We start from the raw sequence: 21737 nt of genomic DNA on the forward strand, positions 1-21737 counted from the left end.
CTAAGCCTTTTTGACATGACATGAAACCCACTGATATGTTTAGTATTAAACAGTTGACCAATGATGGTCAGTTATCGTTGCACCGTTCTTGCCATCCAATAACCCCTTCTAACCAATTACAAAAATGTAGCTTTTAAGAAATATTTGTTGTTGTTGACTTCATGAAAATTGCTGTATGCATGTAGCATGTGAGTTTGGGGTTACATTAGGTCGCAGAAGTGGACTGGAAGCTTTTCTTAACCACAGAAATTATCTCCTCTCGCACCATTTGGTGAGTGCCATCAGTTGGCACAGTAATCTGTGGCACATCGTGCTGCATCAGGGTGAGGGTGGCAGATATCCCTGATGCGTCCCCTAATGTAGCGAAGACGAAGCCTCCGAGTTGCTCACCGGTCTGCATGCTCTGACCCTTGCTGATGCTGGAGTGTGAGGAGCTGTGAACGACCTGAACCGGCTCGACGTTCTGCACTCGGTCGCTCCTGACAATCCGAACGCTGCTGGAGATGCCACCCTGAGCCTGAGAGACACCGGAGATGTCCTGCAATGAGGCTGAGCCGCCCTGCACCACCTGTAAGTTGGTCTGTCCATGCAGTAGGCCCAGCCTATGAAGGGTGTTCTGGTCTGAGACTGCCATGTTGGTGTCAATGATCACGTTGCTCTCCTGGGGGCCCAGTATTGGTTCGGTCACCAGGAGCAGAGTGGGTTGAGGCTGCGGCTCTACCATGTACATCGGGTAGACGGTCCCCTCTCGGTAGCCGGATGAGACCGTTTGTGAAAGCTCAGAGGTGGATTTGACTTCATGGTCAAAGCTGGAGCCGGAGCAGAGCTTGGCCAGTGTCTTGAACTGAGGCCCGAGGTCGTCGAGGAAGGCCAGTCTGTTTTCCTCCTCCTGCATGTCGTCACAAATGTTCTCCAAGGAGCCTGAGGGAGAGTTACGGCCTTCATACTCGTACTGAATCGATAAGTCGTCTTCAGCTTGCTGCTGCTTTATGTATGCCACCTTCTGCAATAAAACACAGGATATCAGAGGGTCTGTTAGTGAGCTGCCTTGCTGCCTACTACCTACCTGGGCAGCTGCCTCAGTAGAGAGGATTCTAATAAGACTTCGACTTATAATGCAGATTAATCTTACTAGTGATTACTTAGCGATTACGTCAAGCTAACACAGTTAGCCTCAGACCATTCAAACCAAAGGGCTGAGGCGGCACAACCCGATAGCACGCCAGCTAACATCTCCTTCTGTGTACCGAAAACGGTTAAACTGTCTCTGATGAGCCCAAATTTACAAATAAACAACACTTGTATAATTGCACCTTTATACAAATTAAAAATCAGTGAGAATTTATTTACATTTAAAAAGAACTCTGTTAGTTGCTCTGCATTCGTGCGGCATGTTTGTATTTTTTTTTGTAAGAAAGGTTGTGCTGCACTGAATGCTGGGATTGCCTTCACTGCTAAGGAAGCATCGGACGCTCCCCTGTTATTCAGTCAGATTATCACTCAGAATTAAGGCACCTCAGTAAGAGCATTTTAAGGTTTCTAAGAATTTAGACATGCCCTCTTCTCAGGAGCGTAGGATGGCGTAAAATGCGTCTATGTAGAGAGAACAGTAGGTCCTTATGCCATTATGCCATCTTAAAGGGAACCACTTGACTTTTTTTGAATACCGGACCATAACAGGCAAATCAACGGTCATTTAAAATTGAGTATCATGTATATAGTCATGATGTAGAACACATTAATTCTGTAAACCAAGCACTGCCTAGTCATCACTATCTGGCTCTTGAGCAAGGCCCTTGACCCTCAAGTGCTTAAACTGTATCTGGTCATACTTGTTGATCACATTGGATAAAAACGTCCGCTAAATGCTATAAAAGTGATTGTTAAGAAGGAATTTGAACCCATTTTTAAATAAAAACAACGAATTATTGGTTTGGGATAAAATATTTAAATGAGTTTAAAGACACCTGACGATGAGCTTGTTGATTCAAAAACAAACTTTATTAGAATAAAGTGACCTCTATGTGATCTTTTCGGCTATAACAACAGCCAAGAGTTTGACCTGTCTGTGTGGATTTGATAAGATAAGATAAGATAAGATGCCTTTATTCTCATTGCACAGTGTTGAGTAGCAATCAAACGGTGCTTACACATACAATAAGTAAAAATAGAAGCAAAAAAATTATATATATACTATATACACCATAAGAATCTTAAATATAAAGAATAAAGACTAAACTATAAAACACACAGCATTGTATGGTAATGGTATTGCACATGCCCTGATTGGCTTAGGATATTGCACAGAATAAATTGCACGTTCTAAAAAAAAACAATAGTGCAGCCATAATAGATATAAATACTGTCAGAAAAAAATGAAGCATTGGCCATGTTTAAAGAGAGTCCAAAGTTCAATGTTTGTTTAGTTTTTTACTTGTGCAGTGATTTATAAGAGTCAGTCAGTTGTTAGTGTGTGGTTTGGGAGTGTTCAGTTCCTGTATGGCCCTGGGGTAGAAAATGTTTTTTAGTCCCTTTGTCTGGGCTGTGATAGACCTGAAGTGTTTTCCAGAGGGCAGCAGGTCGAACAGATGATGTCCATGGTGAGATGGATCTCTCAGTGACAGTGGGCAGCCGATGATCTTTTGGGCTGTGTTGATGACCCTCTGAAGATATCTCTTATCTGCCGCTGAGCAGCTGCTGTACCATGTTGAGATGCAGTATGTCTGCACACTCTCGATGGCGGAGAGGTAGTAGGACACCAGCAGCTTCTCCTGAAGGTTGTTTTACCTAAGGATTCTCAGGAAGTAGAGTCTCTGCTGTGCCTTCTTCACTACTGCCATGGTGTTGGTGGTCCAGGAGATGTCTTCAGAGATGTGTGTGCCCAGAAATCTGAAGGAAGGGACAATTTCCACGCAGTCTCCATCGATGATGAGAGGTGCAGAGTCTGCACGCTTTTTCCTCAAGTCAGTTATTAGTTCTTTTGTTTTTGATGAGTTCAGGGTGAGATTGTTCTGTAAACACCACTCAGACAGTCCTTGAACTTCACCCCTGTATGCGGTTTTGTCTCCTCCCCATATAAGTTCAACTACAGTTGTGTCATCTTTAAACTTGATGATGGTGTTGCTGGAGTGGGTGGGGGCACAGTCGTAAGTGTACAGAGCATAGAGAAGTGGGCTTAGCACGCATCCCTGAGGAGCACCAGTGCTAAGTGTGATGCTGGAGGAATAAAGGCGGCCTAATCTAACAGACTGGGTGCGGTTTGTCAGAAAGTCCTTAATCCAAAGGCAGGTGGCTTGAGTTTCATCACCAGTCTGCTTGGTATGACTGTGTTGAAAGCAGAACTATTAGCTTTGTAGGCAAACTGGTGTGGATCAAGAGCAGGTGGGAGACTGGCTCTGATGTGATGTAGAGCCAGTTTCTCAAAGCACTCCATTATGAACTGAATGGGCACTTCATTGTGCCCATTTAGACAAAAGATCGCAGCATTTGTTTGGCTGGGCACTGATGTTGGTTGAGAAAGTTTTAATTGATGTTCCGGTTCATTCCAGAGCTGTTCAGTGGTGCTGAGGTCTGGGCTCTGTGCAGGACACTGGAGTTTCTTTTTTTTCTATTTTATTTAAACATTTTTTCCCAATTCAGCAAAGTCAATTTATCTTCCACTGCTGTGGATCCCTGATTGCAGTCGGGGTGGGTATATTGCTGCTTACGCCTCCTCCGACCCGTGCGCGGTCCTTAGCGGAACCCTTTTTTACCCATGCATTCTGCACAGGCGCCTCATTATCTGCTTAATCAGGGTCCTTACACAGCGTTTGAAGACCCCACCCACATAGTCCGGTCACCCCGCCCTAGCAGAAACGTGTCTGCTGCAGGCACTGCCAATTATGCCCGCTAGATGGCGCCCAGCCGACCGGTGGCAACGAGTTTTTTTAAACTGAGATTTACTTCATGTCTTTATAGAGCTTGTTTTGTGCACAGGAGTACAATCATGCTGGAACAGGAAAGAGCCTTCATTAATGTCAGAAGCATATCATTTTCTTTATACAGTATAATTATACTTGTTAGCAATTGCTGTTGCTGAAAGACAAGAATTCAAAAATTAAACGTGGTGTCACAACACTTTTGTCCATATATAGTACATACGTAATGCTGTGCTATGTGTTGATTTCTCGTTATACAATGCTTGACAGAAGGTTTGACACTTTTATTCAAACGAAACTAGTTCATCTAGTCAGTTGACACGAAAACAGCTTCATTAACCAAACAAAGAATCTTGCTTTACAAGCTGGTAAAAGGTTCACTAATCTTTCTGGAAACATTAATTAAAAGAAGATAAAAGCAGGTGGTTCAAGGTTTTATATCCACCCTTTTTGTGCATTACCTAAAACATGTTTGGATTCGTGCTTCTGTATATCACTTAGGTTTGAGGTCCTTTTTCTGGCACACCTTTTAAATAGTTTGTTGGTGTGTAGATGTACAAGCTTGGTGACCCCAAAAGGTTTTAATTTTTTGCAAATCTCAGTGATCAGAAAATGTTTTGCCTCTTAACCATCCTCCTCACTCTGTGTAGAGGGGAAATACTTTTTCACAGCTTGGAATATTTTTATTTAAAGGTGTTTTATAGTCTGTTTTATATCATTTGCCTGATTTACGAAAATCAACAAGACAAAAGACTTTCTAGACAAAAGCATTGAGGCGACCTTGCTAATTATTTCAGCCACAATAACTGCTACCAGGTATAATAAAAATTATTTAAAGGAAATCATATGCTTTCAAATTTTAGCAACAGTTTAGGGAAGGCCTTTTCCTGTTCCAGCATGACCGTGCCCCTGTGAACTTAAAACACTGTTGTGTTTTGGAGAATGGTTTTAGAATTATAATAATTTTATAGCCATAGTGAGAATTCCACACCACATGGAATAGCTTGCTGAAGTCCACTCCACAGGTGTATTGTTTTCTTTTACACAGGAGCGCTCCCCCCACACACAGACACACACAGCTATGCTGTACTCAAGTAGAGTTTCCAACCATCCCGGATTTTCCTGTCGACTCTGTTAAAGCTTCTTTGTTTCTGAGAATTAAGAAAATTCACATTGTCTGAGATTTGTTTTCCCCTAAATCACTGGGCGCATTGCAGAAACACACCCTAAACTGGACATAAATCCATCACAGGGCCTCGCAACCCCCAACCCCCCAAGATCCCCCCCCACACCAGACCTGTCTGACCGGCCGATAGCACAGCTTGGGATTCAAACCCTGGATCCCAGTGGTAGTGGCCTAGCATAATGCCACCCAGTGCCCTACAGTAGATATTTAACGAGGAATCTTCAAAAAGTATGCCCACTTTTATATTTTGGTTGGAAACAGTGAGGGCGGGGGGAGTAGTAATCGGTCGTGTCTAAGAGACTGAGAGAGAGCTTGTAGTCTGGATTTAGCTCCATCTGATTTCCATCTTTTTGAACCACTTAAAGAAGCTTTCAGGCTTTTTATATACTGTGTATTTTGTTTATAGTATATAATTTATTACTATTACTATTATTAAATATTACTGTTTTTTATTTTATTTTTATTTAATTTTTTTTTAAATACAGTGGTACCTTGTAACTCAACGTCCCCTAAACTCAAAATCTTTGATCTTTGAAATTTGTACCCTTAAACTTAACGTTTCCCTTAAACTCAACGTGTTCAGTTTGTTTTTTAAAAATGTATTTATTTAATTTCAAATTAACAATGAATAGTCACTTTGTTCAGTGCTCGGCTTGAGCAGTTTCGGTAATACCTCATCATCAACTCAATCCCAGAACCAATTGATGTTGAGTTTCAAGGTACCACTGTATTTTCTAAACATGTTACTAAACTTTGGTAATACGAATGTCCATACTTTGTCATGCCAATAAAGCTACGTTTGAGTTGTATTTTTTAAGAGAGTGTGTGTGTGTGTGTGTGTGGTTTATGCTGAAATAAACATTGGACAGCCTGGAGCTTTCATTGTTTATCTTAAACAGTAGGAGGTTATTAGATATCAGTTGAAGGCAGTGAAAGTAGCAGACAGTTACTGTTGTATTTGGATAAAATCACATCTTTTGTGAGACTTTCTTAATGCTTAATAAAAATAAAAAGCTTAGTGCGACCTATTGTACCAAAACCATTAGCTACATTATATGGACAAAAGTAAGTTCTATAAAGTAAAAGCAAGTTCTATAAAGACATGAAGAAAAGCTCGGTTCAAAGACCTCGGTTTATTGCACCTTGGGACACCCTTTCTAATTTCCTAAATTTATATACAGTATGTGTTTCAGGTGTAATAAATCAATTATATTCCTAACTTTCTTAGGAAAGTCATCTTTTTGATGACTGCTCCTGTAAGTTTGCAGGAGCAGCAATTTAAGTGGACAAAGTAAGCTCTACGAAAACATGAAGAAAAGCTGGATTTAAAGAAACAGTGGGCAGTGGTAGATTAGTGGTTAAGATGCTGGACTAGTAATCATAAGGCTGCCGTTTTAAGCCTCACCGCCAACACTGTTGGGCTCCTGAGCAAGGTCCTCAACCGTCAATTGCTCAAACTGTATTCAGTTATAATTGTAAGTCGCTTTGGACAGAGCTCTGACCTCAGTCCATACTGTCCCAAATTTGTTTGTAATCAAAAAAACTACAAACACAAATTCTTTGGAATTCTTTAGGAACAGGGAGATTAGACACAGAGTAACAACAAACAACTGTCCAGTCGAAGAGGGAGGTGTAAGTTCATTATTTCCTTTTATACAGCAGGTAGTCCTGACAAAACAATCTGATATTTGATATCTGTCTGATATCTGAATTATCTGATAACAGTATGTTTTCTTGTACCACACTTGTGTCACTTTGCTATAAAAATACACTATATGGACAAAAGTATTTGGTCACCCCTTCTAATTCTAAATCTATGTGTTTCAGTCACAACAATTATTTTACGAGGGTTCTTCAAAAGGTTTCTGCACTTTTTAAACTATTTCAAAAAATTTCAAAACAAATCACATCACGTCGTACCAACGTTTTTAATGCTATCAGCAACAAAATGTTTTTGTTTGGAGGGCGTGATAAGTCGCTAACACACCAGCGCCGAGATTCTGAACTCCCAAATTCGAGTCTCAGCTCTGCTACCGGTCGGCTGGGCGCCCTCTAGCAGGCATAATTGACTATTGCCTACAGCAGACAAAATTGGCCTCCAGTCTGCTAGGGTAGGAAATGACCGGATTTAACAGAGGGGTGGGGCTGTGTAAGGATCCTGGTTGCCCAGAGCACCTGCACAGTGGTGGAGGAGCGCAGAGGTCGGGTTTTGACTACGCTAAATGAAGAGAAAAAGGGGGAAAAGAGCAATGCTTATAATTTTTCGGATTATAAGCATCTCTCTCAGTCTCTCATACACAACCAATTACTACTTCTCCCACCCTCACCATTTCCAACCAAGTGTAACACTGAGCTCCTGTGTGCCACGCCCCCCTCTCCATGAGCACACTGTGCTCCAGTGTGCCACACCCCTTTCTCCTGAGTCTCCAGCCTATGCCCCCTTTTCCATTGGTTCTCCTGGACTAATCACCTTCAGCTGCTCCTTATTTAAGGAGGCAACTTTTGTACAGAGTTTGGGAACTATTGGACTTCAGTTGGACTTCAGTTGGACTTCAGTTGGACTTCAGTTGGACTTCAGTTGGACTTCAGTTGGACTTCAGTTGGACTTCAGTTGGACTTCAGTTTGGTTTGTGTGCTTTGTTTGGGGTTTGGTATGGTCTTTTGTTTCTAGGTCTTGTGTAGCCATGTTTCTAGGTCTTGTTTTAGCTATGTTACTAGCCCTTGTGTTTAGCTCTCGTTACAAGCTATGTTACTAGCCCTTGTGTTTAGCTCTCGTTACAAGCTATGTTACTAGCCCTTGTGTTTAGCTCTCGTTACTAGCTATGTTACTAGTTCTTGTGTTTCGCTCTCGTTATTAGCTATGTTACTAGCCCTTGTGTTTAGCTCTCGTTACAAGCTATGTTACTAGCCCTTGTGTTTAGCTCTCGTTACTAGCTATGTTACTAGTTCTTGTGTTTCGCTCTCGTTATTAGCTATGTTACTAGTTCATGAGTTTAGCTTGTGTTAGTAATAAAACCTTTGTTCTATTTTACATCTCTGTGTATGTGTCCGCCCCGCCGTGTCTCGGCCGTTAGCCCCCTCGTGACACCAAGATATAAAAGTGCGGAGATTTTTGAAGATCCCTCATATTAACAGGTGCAAAAAATCCGTTTTTTAAAGGAAATGATCTGCTTTCAACTGCAGATCTGTTGGTTTTTTAGTGCAACTCTGCAGCCTTTACACCTGACACCAACACCTGACCATGAGCTTGCTGGACATCCCATTAAATAAACAAATGGTATTGAAATAGGGACCTCCATTTGAACTTTTTAGCTATAACAAGTATAACTCACAAGATTTTCAAGTTAGTCTGTGGAAATTTAAGCCCATTCAGGCAAATTAGCATACGTATGGATGGGCACTGATGCTGGTCAAGAAAGCCTCAGTTGATGTTCCAGTTAATTCCAGAACTGTTCAGGGGTGCAGGACACTGGAGTTTCCTTAAACTTAGCCTATCTTTATGTCTTTTTAGAGGTTGCTTAAAGCACAGGAGTGCAGTCATGTTGGACCAGGAAAGGGCCTTCCTTAAACTGCTGCTGCAGATGGATTGGAAGCAAGTAATTTCCTTTATATAACTAATTCATTAAACATGTTAGCAGTCATGGCTGAAATACATAAACATAATAATTGAAAGGTGTGTCCCAATACTTTTGTCCATATAGTGTGCTATTAATGTACAGTATGACATGGTATAATTTTGTATTCTGCATGTGTTCTGTGTACAGATGTAAAAAATTTACCAACCTTTGAGTAGTAGCTTCTTAGGAAGGCCTCAGACAACGCAAGCCAGTCATTTTGATTCCAGAATTCAGAATGTCCCCTGATTAAAGTGCTGCCGTGCTCACCATGAACGTATTTGATGTCATACATTCTCTTAAGGCGACGGTATTCTTTTTTCTGGTACTCTTGAGTTTCCCATTCCAACTTTTTTATGACCTCTCTTCGAGATTCCCACGCACTGTCCCGTTTTTTGCCGCCCTTAAGGTCTTTATGTTCAGCAAACCGCAGCTCTCCTAATGACTGCACAGACACAGAAACACAGTTAGGTCCGGGAACTGGACTAAAACACACCTGCAGACTGTAAATGTAATCTTAAGGTGTTCTGTCAACAACAGTTATCTAATTTAAAAATTAAAGCCGCTCAGGTGGCGCAGCAGTAAAAACACACCCTGCAACCGGAGCTGGATTTCAAATACATTGTATCGAATCTCAGCTCTGCCTTACCGGTCGAGGCTGGGCGGCTATATGAACAACGATTGGCCTGTTGTTCAGATGGGCGGGACTAAAGGCCGGAAGTTGGTCTCTCTCTGTCAGAATGGTGCAGTTACGACCTCTGCTGGCTGATTAGAGGTGCCTACACAGAGATGAGGAAGGAGTGCTCTTAGAGTGTGTCTCTCCGCACGCAACACTAGGTGGCACATCAATGTGTGAGTGATAAAATGCAGGCGGCTGCTGCTCACGTTTCGGAGGGGATGTGGGTTAGCTTCGATTTCTTCGGTCAGGTCAGAGATCGGCAGAGGCAGAGAGGAAGCATGATGCAATTGGGCAAAAAGTGGATGCGCTAAAGGGGGAGAAAGAAGAGAAAATGCAAAAAAAAAAAAAAAAAAAAAAATAATAATAATTAATGCTGGTCACTTAAGTGACGCAGCGGTTAAACACGGTGGGAGGGGGGGTATCTCGAATACATTGTATCGAGTCTCAGCTCTGCCTGCCGGCTGAGACTCGATACAATATATATATTAGGGTTGGGCGGTATTGCCGATTTTCATACCGTCTTCAGGAAATACTGCGGTATACGGTATTACTGCACGTGGACAAACTTTACAGTGTACACACTTGAGTGTAATTACAATATTTCAATGTTTTATTATAAAAAGATTTAACAATATGAACGTCAAACATTGCTTATCTTGTCTGATCTATAATAAATACGCATAAGTATAAATGCATGTGTATCAATTACACTTTAACACAAACATTAACACAACATTTTGGCATTGTAATCTCTCTCTGCCCACACAAAACAGAATAATAGCAGCTACACACTTCAGTATATTTCAAAAGTTAAGCTTAGTTTATAGTTACAGCTGTTTCTTAAAAGTGTATGAACGTGTACGATTAGTTATGCCTGTAATCCAGAATTAAGTTCTATACCGTAACAAAAAATATGAATGTAAATGTTAATGTTGCGATGACGGGGATGTAAAATAATGTTAAAATAATTCAAAGTCCAAACATTTGAGTGGTTAACGAGAACGCTACTTTAAATTTCACACAAGCTCAGTGCAAAACACGAGCACGGAAACGGTACAAATCCGATCTCTTGCCTACACACTCGCTCCCTACGCCCTATAGTGCACTTAACATTCTTAAAGGGCCAGACTATATATTTTATAATTCACATTACACGACAGGTGAGACATTCTTTTTTCTTAATATAGCGCTTTTATTTAGGAAAAAATAGTTCTTACATAGGCAGGAAAATCTATGGCAGACAAGAATCAGAACAGCGGATTGGGCGTAACGTTATTATTACTGTTTGCTCCTTTTTCTCAACACTTGTGCTTGATTTACACTGAAAATATATTTAGTAAATAAGTACATGTCCGCGCATGCACGCGCTCGTGTTCATTTCCGCTTGAACTGATAAAAAATGTTGATTTTGAAAAATTAAAAGACGAGCCGTTTTTCAGTTTCTGCTTGTTAGCTCACAGCTAACGCTAGCCAGTGTGGCTCTTCACTCGTCTCTCTGTGTTATCACCCCACAGCCAATCAGCGAGCTCCAACCGCCTACCCCTCCCACCCCTCCCTCACTGTGGATGCGCGCATGTCCTAAAGTCTCAGTTTTCAAGGTAAACCTGAAGCAGCATTTAAAAAATACCGTCACCATTTTTGAATACCGTCACCATTTTTAAATACCGCGGTATACCGTAATACCGTCATACCGCCCAACCCTAATATATACAGTATATACTGTATATACGTATATATATAAAGATGCAGTCGGCTACTGCACACGTGTCGGAGGAGCCGTGTGTTAGTCACGGCTCTTCTCGGTCAGAGTGGAGGTCAGCATCAGAACAGAGAAAGCGAAATGCAATCGAGTAATTGGATACGGCTAGATTAGGAGGAAAATTGGAGAAAAAATGCAAATAAATAAAACAAATATTCAATGCCATGCTCCACACACTACCTTATCCTCTCCTTGGCCTTCAGTGTGGTAGGTTATGAGCTGCTGTTTATGGTCGAAGGGAAAAGCCTTGAAAGCATCGACTCCTGCAGCTCCTCCACATGTACAGAACAGCAGCAGCAGAGGAATCACTGAGAACACATAAAACACTTTTACTGCCTGAAGTACACGCACAGTGATGTGAAATTGTAATAGCTACATGCTACTGCACGCTTTGTGCATTTCTCGTCCTGATTTTACCTCACTGAACACCTCTGGGGTGAGTTAAAATGTAAATTGTGAGCCAGGCCAAGCCTACTTTTGACTGCATGGGCACAAAATCCCTCAGAAGCCAAACCTTTTTAATCAGATGACATGCTCATGATAATGATCAGTTTTTTATATAATTTTGGGTATACAGAGTTCTGATTTGATCACAGCTGCTTGTCTGGGATCTGCCTGGGTTTTACAGTATTAATAGAGCATGAATTCAACCCTGTCAGGGTGCCAGTAAATTGCATTACACACTCACCAATTCTCACCCAGGGATAATATTTCACATGTACCGACTTGTTGGGAGGCTGGAACAAACCCGAATATCTGAAGTAAACCCACTCGGACATGGGAAGAACCAAACTGGATTGTAGGTGGAGGTGAGAACTAAACCAGAGGTCCCCAACCACCGGGTACCAGTCCGTGGGTAATTTATTATACTATATAATATACTATACTAATATACTAATAATAAAAATAAAAGTTAGAATTATAATAATAGCAATAATTATTATAATATTAGCAATAACAACAACAATATTAATAATACATATGGCCGGTATTAAAACAACATTTTAATAAGTATTAATAATATGATTTAAAAAATAATATTTGTGCATTTTAAGCAATGTGCTAGAAATTGTGTTTACCAAACCGGCTTTATCTAATTACAGTTACAAAACTAAGTTTAATCTAGATTATTATTAAGCGTGTATCATGTCTGTAATATCTGAGGTTTCAGGTTAGAAATGTGCAGGAAAGCAACACATACTAATGCCTAGTTCACACTACATGATTTTGCCCTGATTTTCGCTCAGTGGCTAGATTTGCCGGTTCGGGAGCAACTTGGCGTTGGCTCGGCATTTAAAACTCGTCTCTCAATCGCTGTGTGAGAACTTTTTAACAACTCGATTTGAGTGGCTCGCCAAGCAGATTTGTTGAGAAATATATCTTAGCTTGTCAAATATCTGGATCTGAGTTGCCCGACTGGCAATGAGTGTGCTGTCAAACAGCCAATGAGAACGCAAGATACGGTGTGAGGGGAAATGCTGGAAGGAGTTTAAACAGGTGGGACAGGGGCATAATATAGTTTATATCAGAATACATCGGCACACACAAGTTTTACAGTATTTCTGACCTGATTGTTCTCTACAAAACACCCACGCTGCATTGCAAAAAATATTTATTAACCTCCATTTCACTATAGAACAATCCCTGCTGGTCATGTAGCCAAATCCACTCAGATTCATTTATTTTTCCTACTTGATTTTACGCTGCACATCAGCGCACAAATTTTGATCGCTCGCTACTTGCTGACATGCATTTTTGGACGTGGTATCATTAAACCTTCCATCACTTCTCACGTTTGTTTTCGTGACAAAATGTATTTTGGGAGACCAGAGAAGCTCGCCTGCGATTCCAGTTGGTGATAGATGGTGTAGTGTGAAACCCCCTATCGCCGATCAGTCGTGTAGTGTGAAAGCCACACCGACTTGAAAGACTCCCGATTACAAGAGATCCAGTCGTGTAGTGTGAACTGTACAGCGACCTGACGACTTAGACAATCGTGTAGTGTGAACTTGGCATCACAGTCTTGGATAAAATGTTGGTGAATAATAAAGTTAGAAAATAATTGTATTTGCATGCGAAACGGTCTGAAGAATAAGTGTCACCTTTTTCTCTCACTCCACTTTTAAACAGATAAAACAGGTTGAATTTTAAAGAAACTATGACTAAAAGCATCATGCAGCTTTGCTCAAATCCCTGTTTTTGCAATCATGATATCTTTTAAAATGCAGTTTTCACATAAACGTTTCACATATAACAGTCTTCTTCCTCGGCCTTTGTCCCTTTCGGTTGCGGGGTCGGCTCTCGGCGGATCATGATCCGCATTGATTTGGCACAATTGACAGTGAAACCCTAATACTGACCATCCAACATAGCCAATCAGTTGATCAGCTGGGTCTTAAGTGATATACAAAACATCAAGCAGACACTCACATAGGAGAAGCAACAATCCCAGCAGCATGGCTAATATTCCAATTCCTCCAAATACAGAGCCTTTGTTGACCAGCCTCTGGGGGTTGCACAGCCGCTCCTTGGTGCAGGTACACACAACAACCTGCAGGTTCTGAGCGCAGGACTTTCCTTGCTGGTCCTCCACTACTAGACCCACTGTGTAAGGTCCAGGCCACGGGACATCCGGGCTGCGCAGAATCACTGTCGTTTCTGGACAGAACGATACATGAATCAGTCATGAGTTTCACAAACTGCACTTTAATATAAATTAAAAGCTGTAGGATATTCAAACATTCAGCTCATCACTGTGGAACATCAGTCTCTGGAACATAAATCTGGCTGCAAGAAGCTTTACTTGCCATTTCAGGTATAACATTAACATTATGATCACCTTCCTAATATTGTGTTGGTCCCCCATGTGCTGCCAAAACAGCCCTGACCCATCGAGGCATGGACTCCACTAGACCCCTGAAGGTGTGCTGTGGTATCTGACCAAGATGTCAGCAGCAGATCCTTTAACTCCTGTATGTTGTGAGGTGGGACGTCCATGGATCGGAATTGTTTGTCCGGCACATCCCACAGATGCTCGATAGGATTGACAGCCATCAGGGAATACCGTTTCCATGAAAGGATGAACATGGTCTGTAACAATGCTTAGGTAGGTGGTACGTGTCAAAGTAACATTCACATGGATGGCAGGACCCAAGGTTTCCCAGCAGAACATTGTCCAAAGCATCACACACACACACACACACATGGCCATCCACATGATGTATCCACCTTCTTCCATTGCTCCGTGGTCAAGTTCTGATGCTCACGTGCCCATTGTTGACACCTTCGATGGTGGACAGGGGTCAGCATAAGCACCCTGACTGGTCTGTAACTGTGCAGCCCCATACGCAACAAACTGTGATGCTCTGTGTATTCTGACACCTTTCTATCAGAACCAGCATTAACTTCTACAGCAGTTTGAGCTACAGTAGCTCGTCTGTTGGATCGAACCACGCTGACCAGCCTTCGCTCCCTACATGCCTTCCAGTCAACCTTTCCTTTAACTTAGAGACTGTCCAGGACCCAGGTGCAAAGATGGGCGTGGAAGCGTAACACTCCTTCACTTATTCTATACTAATTTGATACTGATCCCATAATGATCCCTCACTTATCCCATACTAATTTAATACAAATCTCATAATGATCCCTCACGTATCCCATACTAATCACATAATGATCCCTTACTTGTCCCATACTAATCTAATACTGATTCCATCAGTCTATACAGCAAGGTGACTGGGACAGTGGGGCTGAAGCTTATCTCTGGCTGCAAGTCGAAGACACTCATCACGATCTTGGGAATGATTTGTTATGACTTGTTTATACACAGAATGTGATAACTTTTAAACCAATTACAATTTTAATATATTTATTAAGGTGGTAATCTCTGATCCTCTACCATACCGACTCAGTCAATCCACAAGCACAATAATATAGAGCTGAGCCCTGGTGTTGTGAATCTTATCTAACAAGCAAAGTAGCTACTGGTATTTGTAGTCTTTTTTGACAACAGGATGTCACTCCACACTTCATGTTTGCCACAGAAGCGGTGGATACCAACCGTCCAATTACATTGTTCTGTCTTTGTATTTTTTCCCCCTAATTTTCCTCCCAATCTAGTTGTATCCAATTACCCGATTGCATTATGCTTCCTTTCTACTGATATTGATCTCCACTGCTGATTGAGGTGAGCAAGACTAATACACGCCCCCTCCGACACGTGTGCAGTAGCCGACTGCATCTTTTCACCTGCACGAGGCGAGTTCATATGTGTATCAGCTTTGTGTGCGGACAGCCACGCCCTGATCACATTATCCCTCGACTCGGTGCAGGCGCCATCAACCAGGCAGTAGAGGTCGTAATTACATCAGTTATTAGGTCCCTATCCGGCCTCCCACCCTGTATGAACAACAAACCAATCGTTGTTCATGTAGCCACCCAGCCCAGCCGGATGGCAGAGCTGAGTTTCGAACTGACAAGCTCGAAATGTCAGCTCTGGTGCCCTAGTGTGTTTTAACGCTGCGCCACCTGAGTGAGTATCTATTTTTTTTACCAGGGGAGCCCATAATTCATTGACTGTAAGGACTATAAACTCATTGTAACACAGAAAGTGAGATTTCTTAAAATACAGATTACAGTGGGGAAAATAAGTATTTGATCCCCTGCTGATTTTGTAAGTTTACCCCCTTACAAAGACTTGAACAGTCTATAATTTTTATGGAAGGTTTATTTTAACAGAGAGAGACAGAATATCAAAAAAAATCCAGAAAAAAAACATTAAATAAAAGTTATAAATTAATTTGTATTTAATTAAGGGAAATAAGTATTTGATCCCCTACCAACCAGCAAGAATTCTGACCCCCACAGACCGGTTATGTGCACAAAAGGCACACAAATTAGTCCTGTCCCTGTATAAAAGACTCCTGTCACAGAATCAGTTTCTTCCATTCAAATCTCTCGACCACCATTAGCAAGACCAAAGAGCTATCAAAGGGCGTCAGGGAAAAGATTGTAGACCTGCACAAGGCTGGAATGGGCTACAAGACTATCAGCAAGACGCTTGGTGAGAAAGAGATCACTGTTGGTGCGATCATTCGAAAATGGAAGAAATACAAGATCACAGTCAATCGCCCTCACTCTGGAGCTCCATGCAAGATCTCACCTGGTGGGGTAAGAATGATTCTGAGAAAGGTGAGGTCAGTCCAGAATTACACGGGAGGAGCTTGTCAATGATCTCAAGGGAGCTGGGAGCACAGTCACCAAGAAAACCATTAGTAACACACTTCGCCGTAATGGACTGAGATCCTGCAGTGCCCGCAAAGTCCCTTTGCTCAAGAAGGCTCATGTACAGGCCCGTCTGAAGTTTGCCAATGAACACCTGAATGATTCAGAGAAAGCTTGGGAGAATGTGATATGGTCAGATGAGACCAAAATTGAGCTCTTTGGCATCAACTCCACTCGCCGTGTTTGGAGGCAGAGAAATGCCCAGTGTGGATGGTGTTCTTGGGGTCATATCCAGCATTTCTCTGCTCCCAGCTCCCTTGAGATCATTGACAAGCTCCTCCCGTGTAATTCTGGACTGACCTCACCTTTCTCAGAATCATTCTTACCCCACCAGGTGAGATCTTGCATGGAGCTCCAGAGTGAGGGTGATTGACTGTGATCTTGTATTTCTTCCATTTTCGAATGATCGCACCAACAGTGGTCTCTTTCTCACCAAGCTTCTTGCTGATGGTCTTGTAGCCCATTCCAGCCTTGTGCAGGTCTACAATCTTGTCCCTGATGTCCTTTGATAGCTCTTTGGTCTTGCCCATGGTGGTCGAGAGATTTGAACGGAAGAAACTGATTCTGTGACAGGAGTCTTTTATACAGGGACAGGACTAATTTGTGTTCCTCATGGGCACATAACCGGTCTGTGGGGGTCAGAATTCTTGCTGGTTGGTAGGGGATCAAATACTTATTTCCCTTAATTAAATACAAATTAATTTATAACTTTTATTTAATGTTTTTTTTCTGGATTTTTTGTTAATATTCTGTCTCTCTCTGTTAAAATAAACCTTCCATAAAAATTATAGACTGTTCAAGTCATTGTAAGGGGGTAAACTTACAAAATCAGCAGGGGATCAAATACTTATTTTCCTCACTGTATATACCAACAGTGGCAATTTTAAAAAGAGACAGAGAGTTTATCAGGGTTTGTGGGCTCCAGTCCTAAAGGACCAGATTATATGACAGCCCCACTATCAGTGTAGGATCATATAGGTTGTGTTCGAAAAGCTAGTGCGCTCTCTACATAGGCAGCAATTTACGTCATCCTATGCGCGCTCCCGAGAAGGAGGCTGTTCGAAATCTTAGATGCCTTAATATCCTCACTACTGAGGCATTTTAATGTTTCAATGTTATTTTGGCTCAAGAACGAGTGAGCATCCAACGCTGCCTTAGTGATCAAGGCAATCCCAGAATTCATTGCGGGTCGGGTGCTCTTCTCTCACAGAAAAATAAACATGGCTGACGGGGCGGAGAAACAAATTGAGTTATTTTCAAACGTAAATAAAATATTACTGATTTTTAACTTGTAAAAACTTGTACCGAGTGTTTTTATTTGGAAGTTCGAGCTTGTCAGGAAATGTAAGCGTTATCGGTACCTGAAGGGAGATGTTATATTGAGGTTAGCGTGCTGTGCTACCTCAGTTCATTGGTTTTAATGGCAAGATGCTAAATGCTAAACGCGAAACCCGATGGAAGCGCTATCTAAGTAGCGCGTTCGAATAACCTGCCTTATAAGTCATTGACCACTGATGGTCTGTAACTCTAATCTGACCACATTTTTCAGTAACGAGTAATCTAACGCGTTACCATTTCCAATCCAGTAATCAGATTAAAGTTACTTATCCAAGTTACTGTGCGTTACTATTTTTGTCATTTTCCTTAGTGAAAAGATATTTTTGCTTTCTTCTTGGCAGGGGCGGAGCCAGGGGGTGGCCAGTGGTTGCCATGGCCACCATAAAGTAATCTTCGGCCACCCCCTGACCCCCCCACCACCGCTTTGCCGGCAATTTTTTTGCGGAAGCATTTCTGCAGGCAGGAGCAGCGCACCTCAGATGAGTAGTTCTTCACCAAAACAGTGCAGTAACACACTCAACATAAATGTCAACCACCAACACCATTACAGAAGTACAGTAGTACTATTTAGTAGTATTCGTGGCGCGATACGAGTAAAAGCGCCAGCTGGCTCTGCGCATTCCAGTGTTGCCAGATTGGGCGATTATCCGCCAAATTGGGCAGATTTTGTTGGAAAACAATTTAATAGCAGGTAAATAACACTTCTATTTAAAAGAAAATCTTCCGTTTTAAGAAGCTCCAGCATTGTAGAAGGCTATTAAAAGTAAAGTCAATTTTCAATGCTGATTTAGCGTAATAGTGTTGGTCAGTCTGTATCATATTCTTGAAAGAAAATTACAATTTGTTTTCCATGCATTCACACTAGCATGTTCTGGGATTCAATTGAGTCTCATCAGTACACACAAGTTGGCAGCCAAATGATAAAGTATTGCAAAGGAATATCTTTGAAATATTCCGCATTATATAACTAATAAAGTAACTTGTAATCTAACTTAGTTACTTTTAAAATCAAGTAATCCATAAAGTAACTAAATTACTTTTTAAAGGAGTAATCAGTAATCAGTAATCAGATTACTTTTTCAAGGTAACTATGCCATCACTGCCATTGACTTATTAGAATCCTCTCTACTAAGGCAGCTGCCTGTGTAGACAGTAAGACAGCAAGGCAGCTCCCTAGGTTTTCGAACACACCCATAGATTGTTACACATTCCAAAGTAATAATAATACAGTGTACTAAACATTAATGTTACCATTGATTTGCTCAATGTTCCACTTCTGCTTGGTGTTTGTGCTGAGCACTTCAAATGTAAAAGGTTCTGCATTAGGGAAATGATCCAAATCTTTAGCCGTCACGTACACCACATTGTCGCCATCGCATATAGTTTGGCTTGGGCTGGTCAGGACGGGACAGTGGTCGTTATGATCCTCCACTTGAATTGCAACAGTGCCGGTCGCAGTTTTGGCTGGAGAACCTACAGAATCGAGTGGGACATACGAAAAAGACATTATATTAGTACAGGGTGTGTAAGCATTTTTTTTGGCTAATTAAAACTAATGCTGAACAAATAAGACTTGTTAAGATATGTCAACAAGTTGTAATGGGACGGGTTGTGCCATGGCACCATGTGTAGCCCAGCACCTGTAAGAATTGAAAATGAACACAATGTACAAGGTAGAACTATACAGTGGCTACAAATCCACAAACAGAAGAGGTCATGTAAAAATTAATGGAAACAAAGAAAGTAACACATGAAAATCAAGAAAACATCTGCAGCCTGCAACAGAGAAAGTGGATAAGAAAGATACAGCACAGGAATTAAAGTTCTCGAAAAAGAGTACAAACAAAGGAAACCCAGAACATGCAAGGGATGACAATGCACAAGCGGCACCCCACCGCACCCCCAATTTTTGACATTGTGGGTCTAAACATGGCATTATCAGAAAAAGATAAAAGAGTGTTGGCATCTGCACCAGCAGAAAAGTGTGGTATAATGGTTTCGAGAGAAAGAAAGAGGAGCTGGTAACTCAGTGAGGGAGAAACCAGGATAAATAGTAATACTTCCACTTGGAGCAAATTAATGCTCAATGAGGCTCCTGTGACTGTCAGATAAAAGGAACCAACAATCATCTGCACCGTCATGCCTCATCTGCCAACTGTAAATGACAGTGCAGATGGGCATGATCATGTAGTTGTGCCCAACCCACCGATCTCCTGTTACACAAGTATGCAATCTGGGATAGTTGAACGATTCTGGTAAAAAGTATGTACATTGTGTTTTGATATTAAAGTAAAATTGTAATAGCAAATATGTCATTATTTTTATGTTAAATACGATTTGGTTAGAACTTCATTTATATTTACAACTTGCAATAGTCCGAGGAAGTACTTTTTGCTGCTTTACCATGGTGGCCCATTTCATGCATCATGTGTTAATTGTTGCTAGTCACCCATTTTCATCATCTGTGTAATTTTTGATTTTATATAGTCTCAATATAGTCCACAATTTTTGACAACCCATGTAAAAGTGAGTAACAAGGTTTACAAAAAGGTGAAATAGGTTAATCTAAAGCCTAAATATTGTAATAGCGCTTTAAAACAGTGTCTAAGAGTGGCACTGAGGCTTTTGCCTCTTGTAGTCAATTTTGCTTTCAATGCTACATGAACTGAGTCAGTTCATTCACTTGCCTTTTCGAGCATTGAGTCGCTGCACTTTATTGCTTGTCGATTATCTCATGCTATAGAGCTCATTCTTGAAGCTCTATAGCCACATATCCAATTGTGCCTCGAGTGATTGCTATCCATTCCTTTTTTCCTTTCGTTTTTTATTACAAGGTGGGTATAACTGTTCTTTTGGCTACCTGTTTACATTTTTAGCCAAGGGCGCCAATACCTGTAATCAACAGAATGTCAATGTTTGTTTGTTTATTAGGATTTTAACGTCATGTTTTACACTCTTTGGTTACATTCATGACAGGAAACGGTAGTTACTCATTACACAAGGTTCATCAGTTCACAAGGTTATATTGAACACAGTCATGGACAATTTAGTGTCTCCAATTCACCTCACAAGAATGTCTTGGACTGTGGGAGGAAACCGGCGCACCCAGAGAAAGCCCACACGAACAAGGGGAGAACATGCAAACTCCACACAGAAAAGACCCGGACCGCCCCACCTGGGGATGGAACCAAGGACCTTCTTGCCGTGAGGCGACAGTGCTACCCACTTAGCCACCATGCCGCCCAACTATCAATGTAAGCACACAGGTCACCTGCATTTATGGGATATCAGGAAAACAATGTCTGAGACCTTGTATATTTTAAAGAGGGTAGAGAGGTTTAGAGAGGTTAGAGATTTTCCTGGAATTCAAATTAAAGCAACAACTACATTTCTTCCATCAGCTCTGACCTGTCAAACTTACCACTGGAGCTACAGGTGACTTCGACGTAATAGGTCCCATTGACCAGGAATGTGGACTCACGGTCCGGATACTTATTAAGCCTGATCTCGGCTGTATTCTCATCAATGCTCAACCAGTTGTCAGGATCTTGTTTTTTAAAATACCTACAAAGATAAAATAATACCTTATTAAAAAAGCTTATTAACATTTAGTCCTATCATTAAATCAGGGTGTTTTATAAACCAAGCAAATCATATTGGACAGTGATACATATCAGACAAACACTATATGACCAAAAGTATGTAGAGTATTATATATTTTTAAATAGCAAGGTGCTTTCCTGTTTCAGCATGAATGTGCAACTACAGATGGATTAACAAATTTGGTCTGAAGAGTAGTCTGCCCTCAACCCTGAACACCTTGGGATGAACTTGAACATCGATTATGAGCCAGGCCTTCTTGTTTAATCCCAGTGCCTGAGCTTATATTTTTATAGGCACAAATTCCTATAGTCTTACACAAACAGGTTAAAACAGACATTTTTCCTATTATTCCTATGTT

General features: G+C 41.3%; 1 protein-coding gene across 1 annotated transcript in view; it reads right to left on the bottom strand.

Annotated features, from left to right (window-relative positions):
* Positions 1–205: 205 nt before the first annotated feature.
* The window catches only part of LOC134311965 (desmoglein-2-like protein), a 43190-nt gene continuing 21658 nt past the window's right edge, over positions 206–21737 (bottom strand). Inside the window, exons 9-14 of the mRNA XM_062993617.1 lie at positions 21198–21340; positions 19028–19249; positions 13586–13813; positions 11336–11463; positions 8887–9162; positions 206–1003 (exon numbers count right to left, since the gene is read on the bottom strand). Of these exons, the coding sequence (XP_062849687.1) occupies positions 206–1003; positions 8887–9162; positions 11336–11463; positions 13586–13813; positions 19028–19249; positions 21198–21340 (1795 nt within the window). The remainder of the gene's footprint in view (positions 1004–8886; positions 9163–11335; positions 11464–13585; positions 13814–19027; positions 19250–21197; positions 21341–21737) is intronic.

Source organism: Trichomycterus rosablanca, chromosome 4 (assembly GCF_030014385.1).
Source record: "Trichomycterus rosablanca isolate fTriRos1 chromosome 4, fTriRos1.hap1, whole genome shotgun sequence".
In the NCBI taxonomy this organism is placed as follows: Eukaryota; Metazoa; Chordata; class Actinopteri; order Siluriformes; family Trichomycteridae; genus Trichomycterus; species Trichomycterus rosablanca.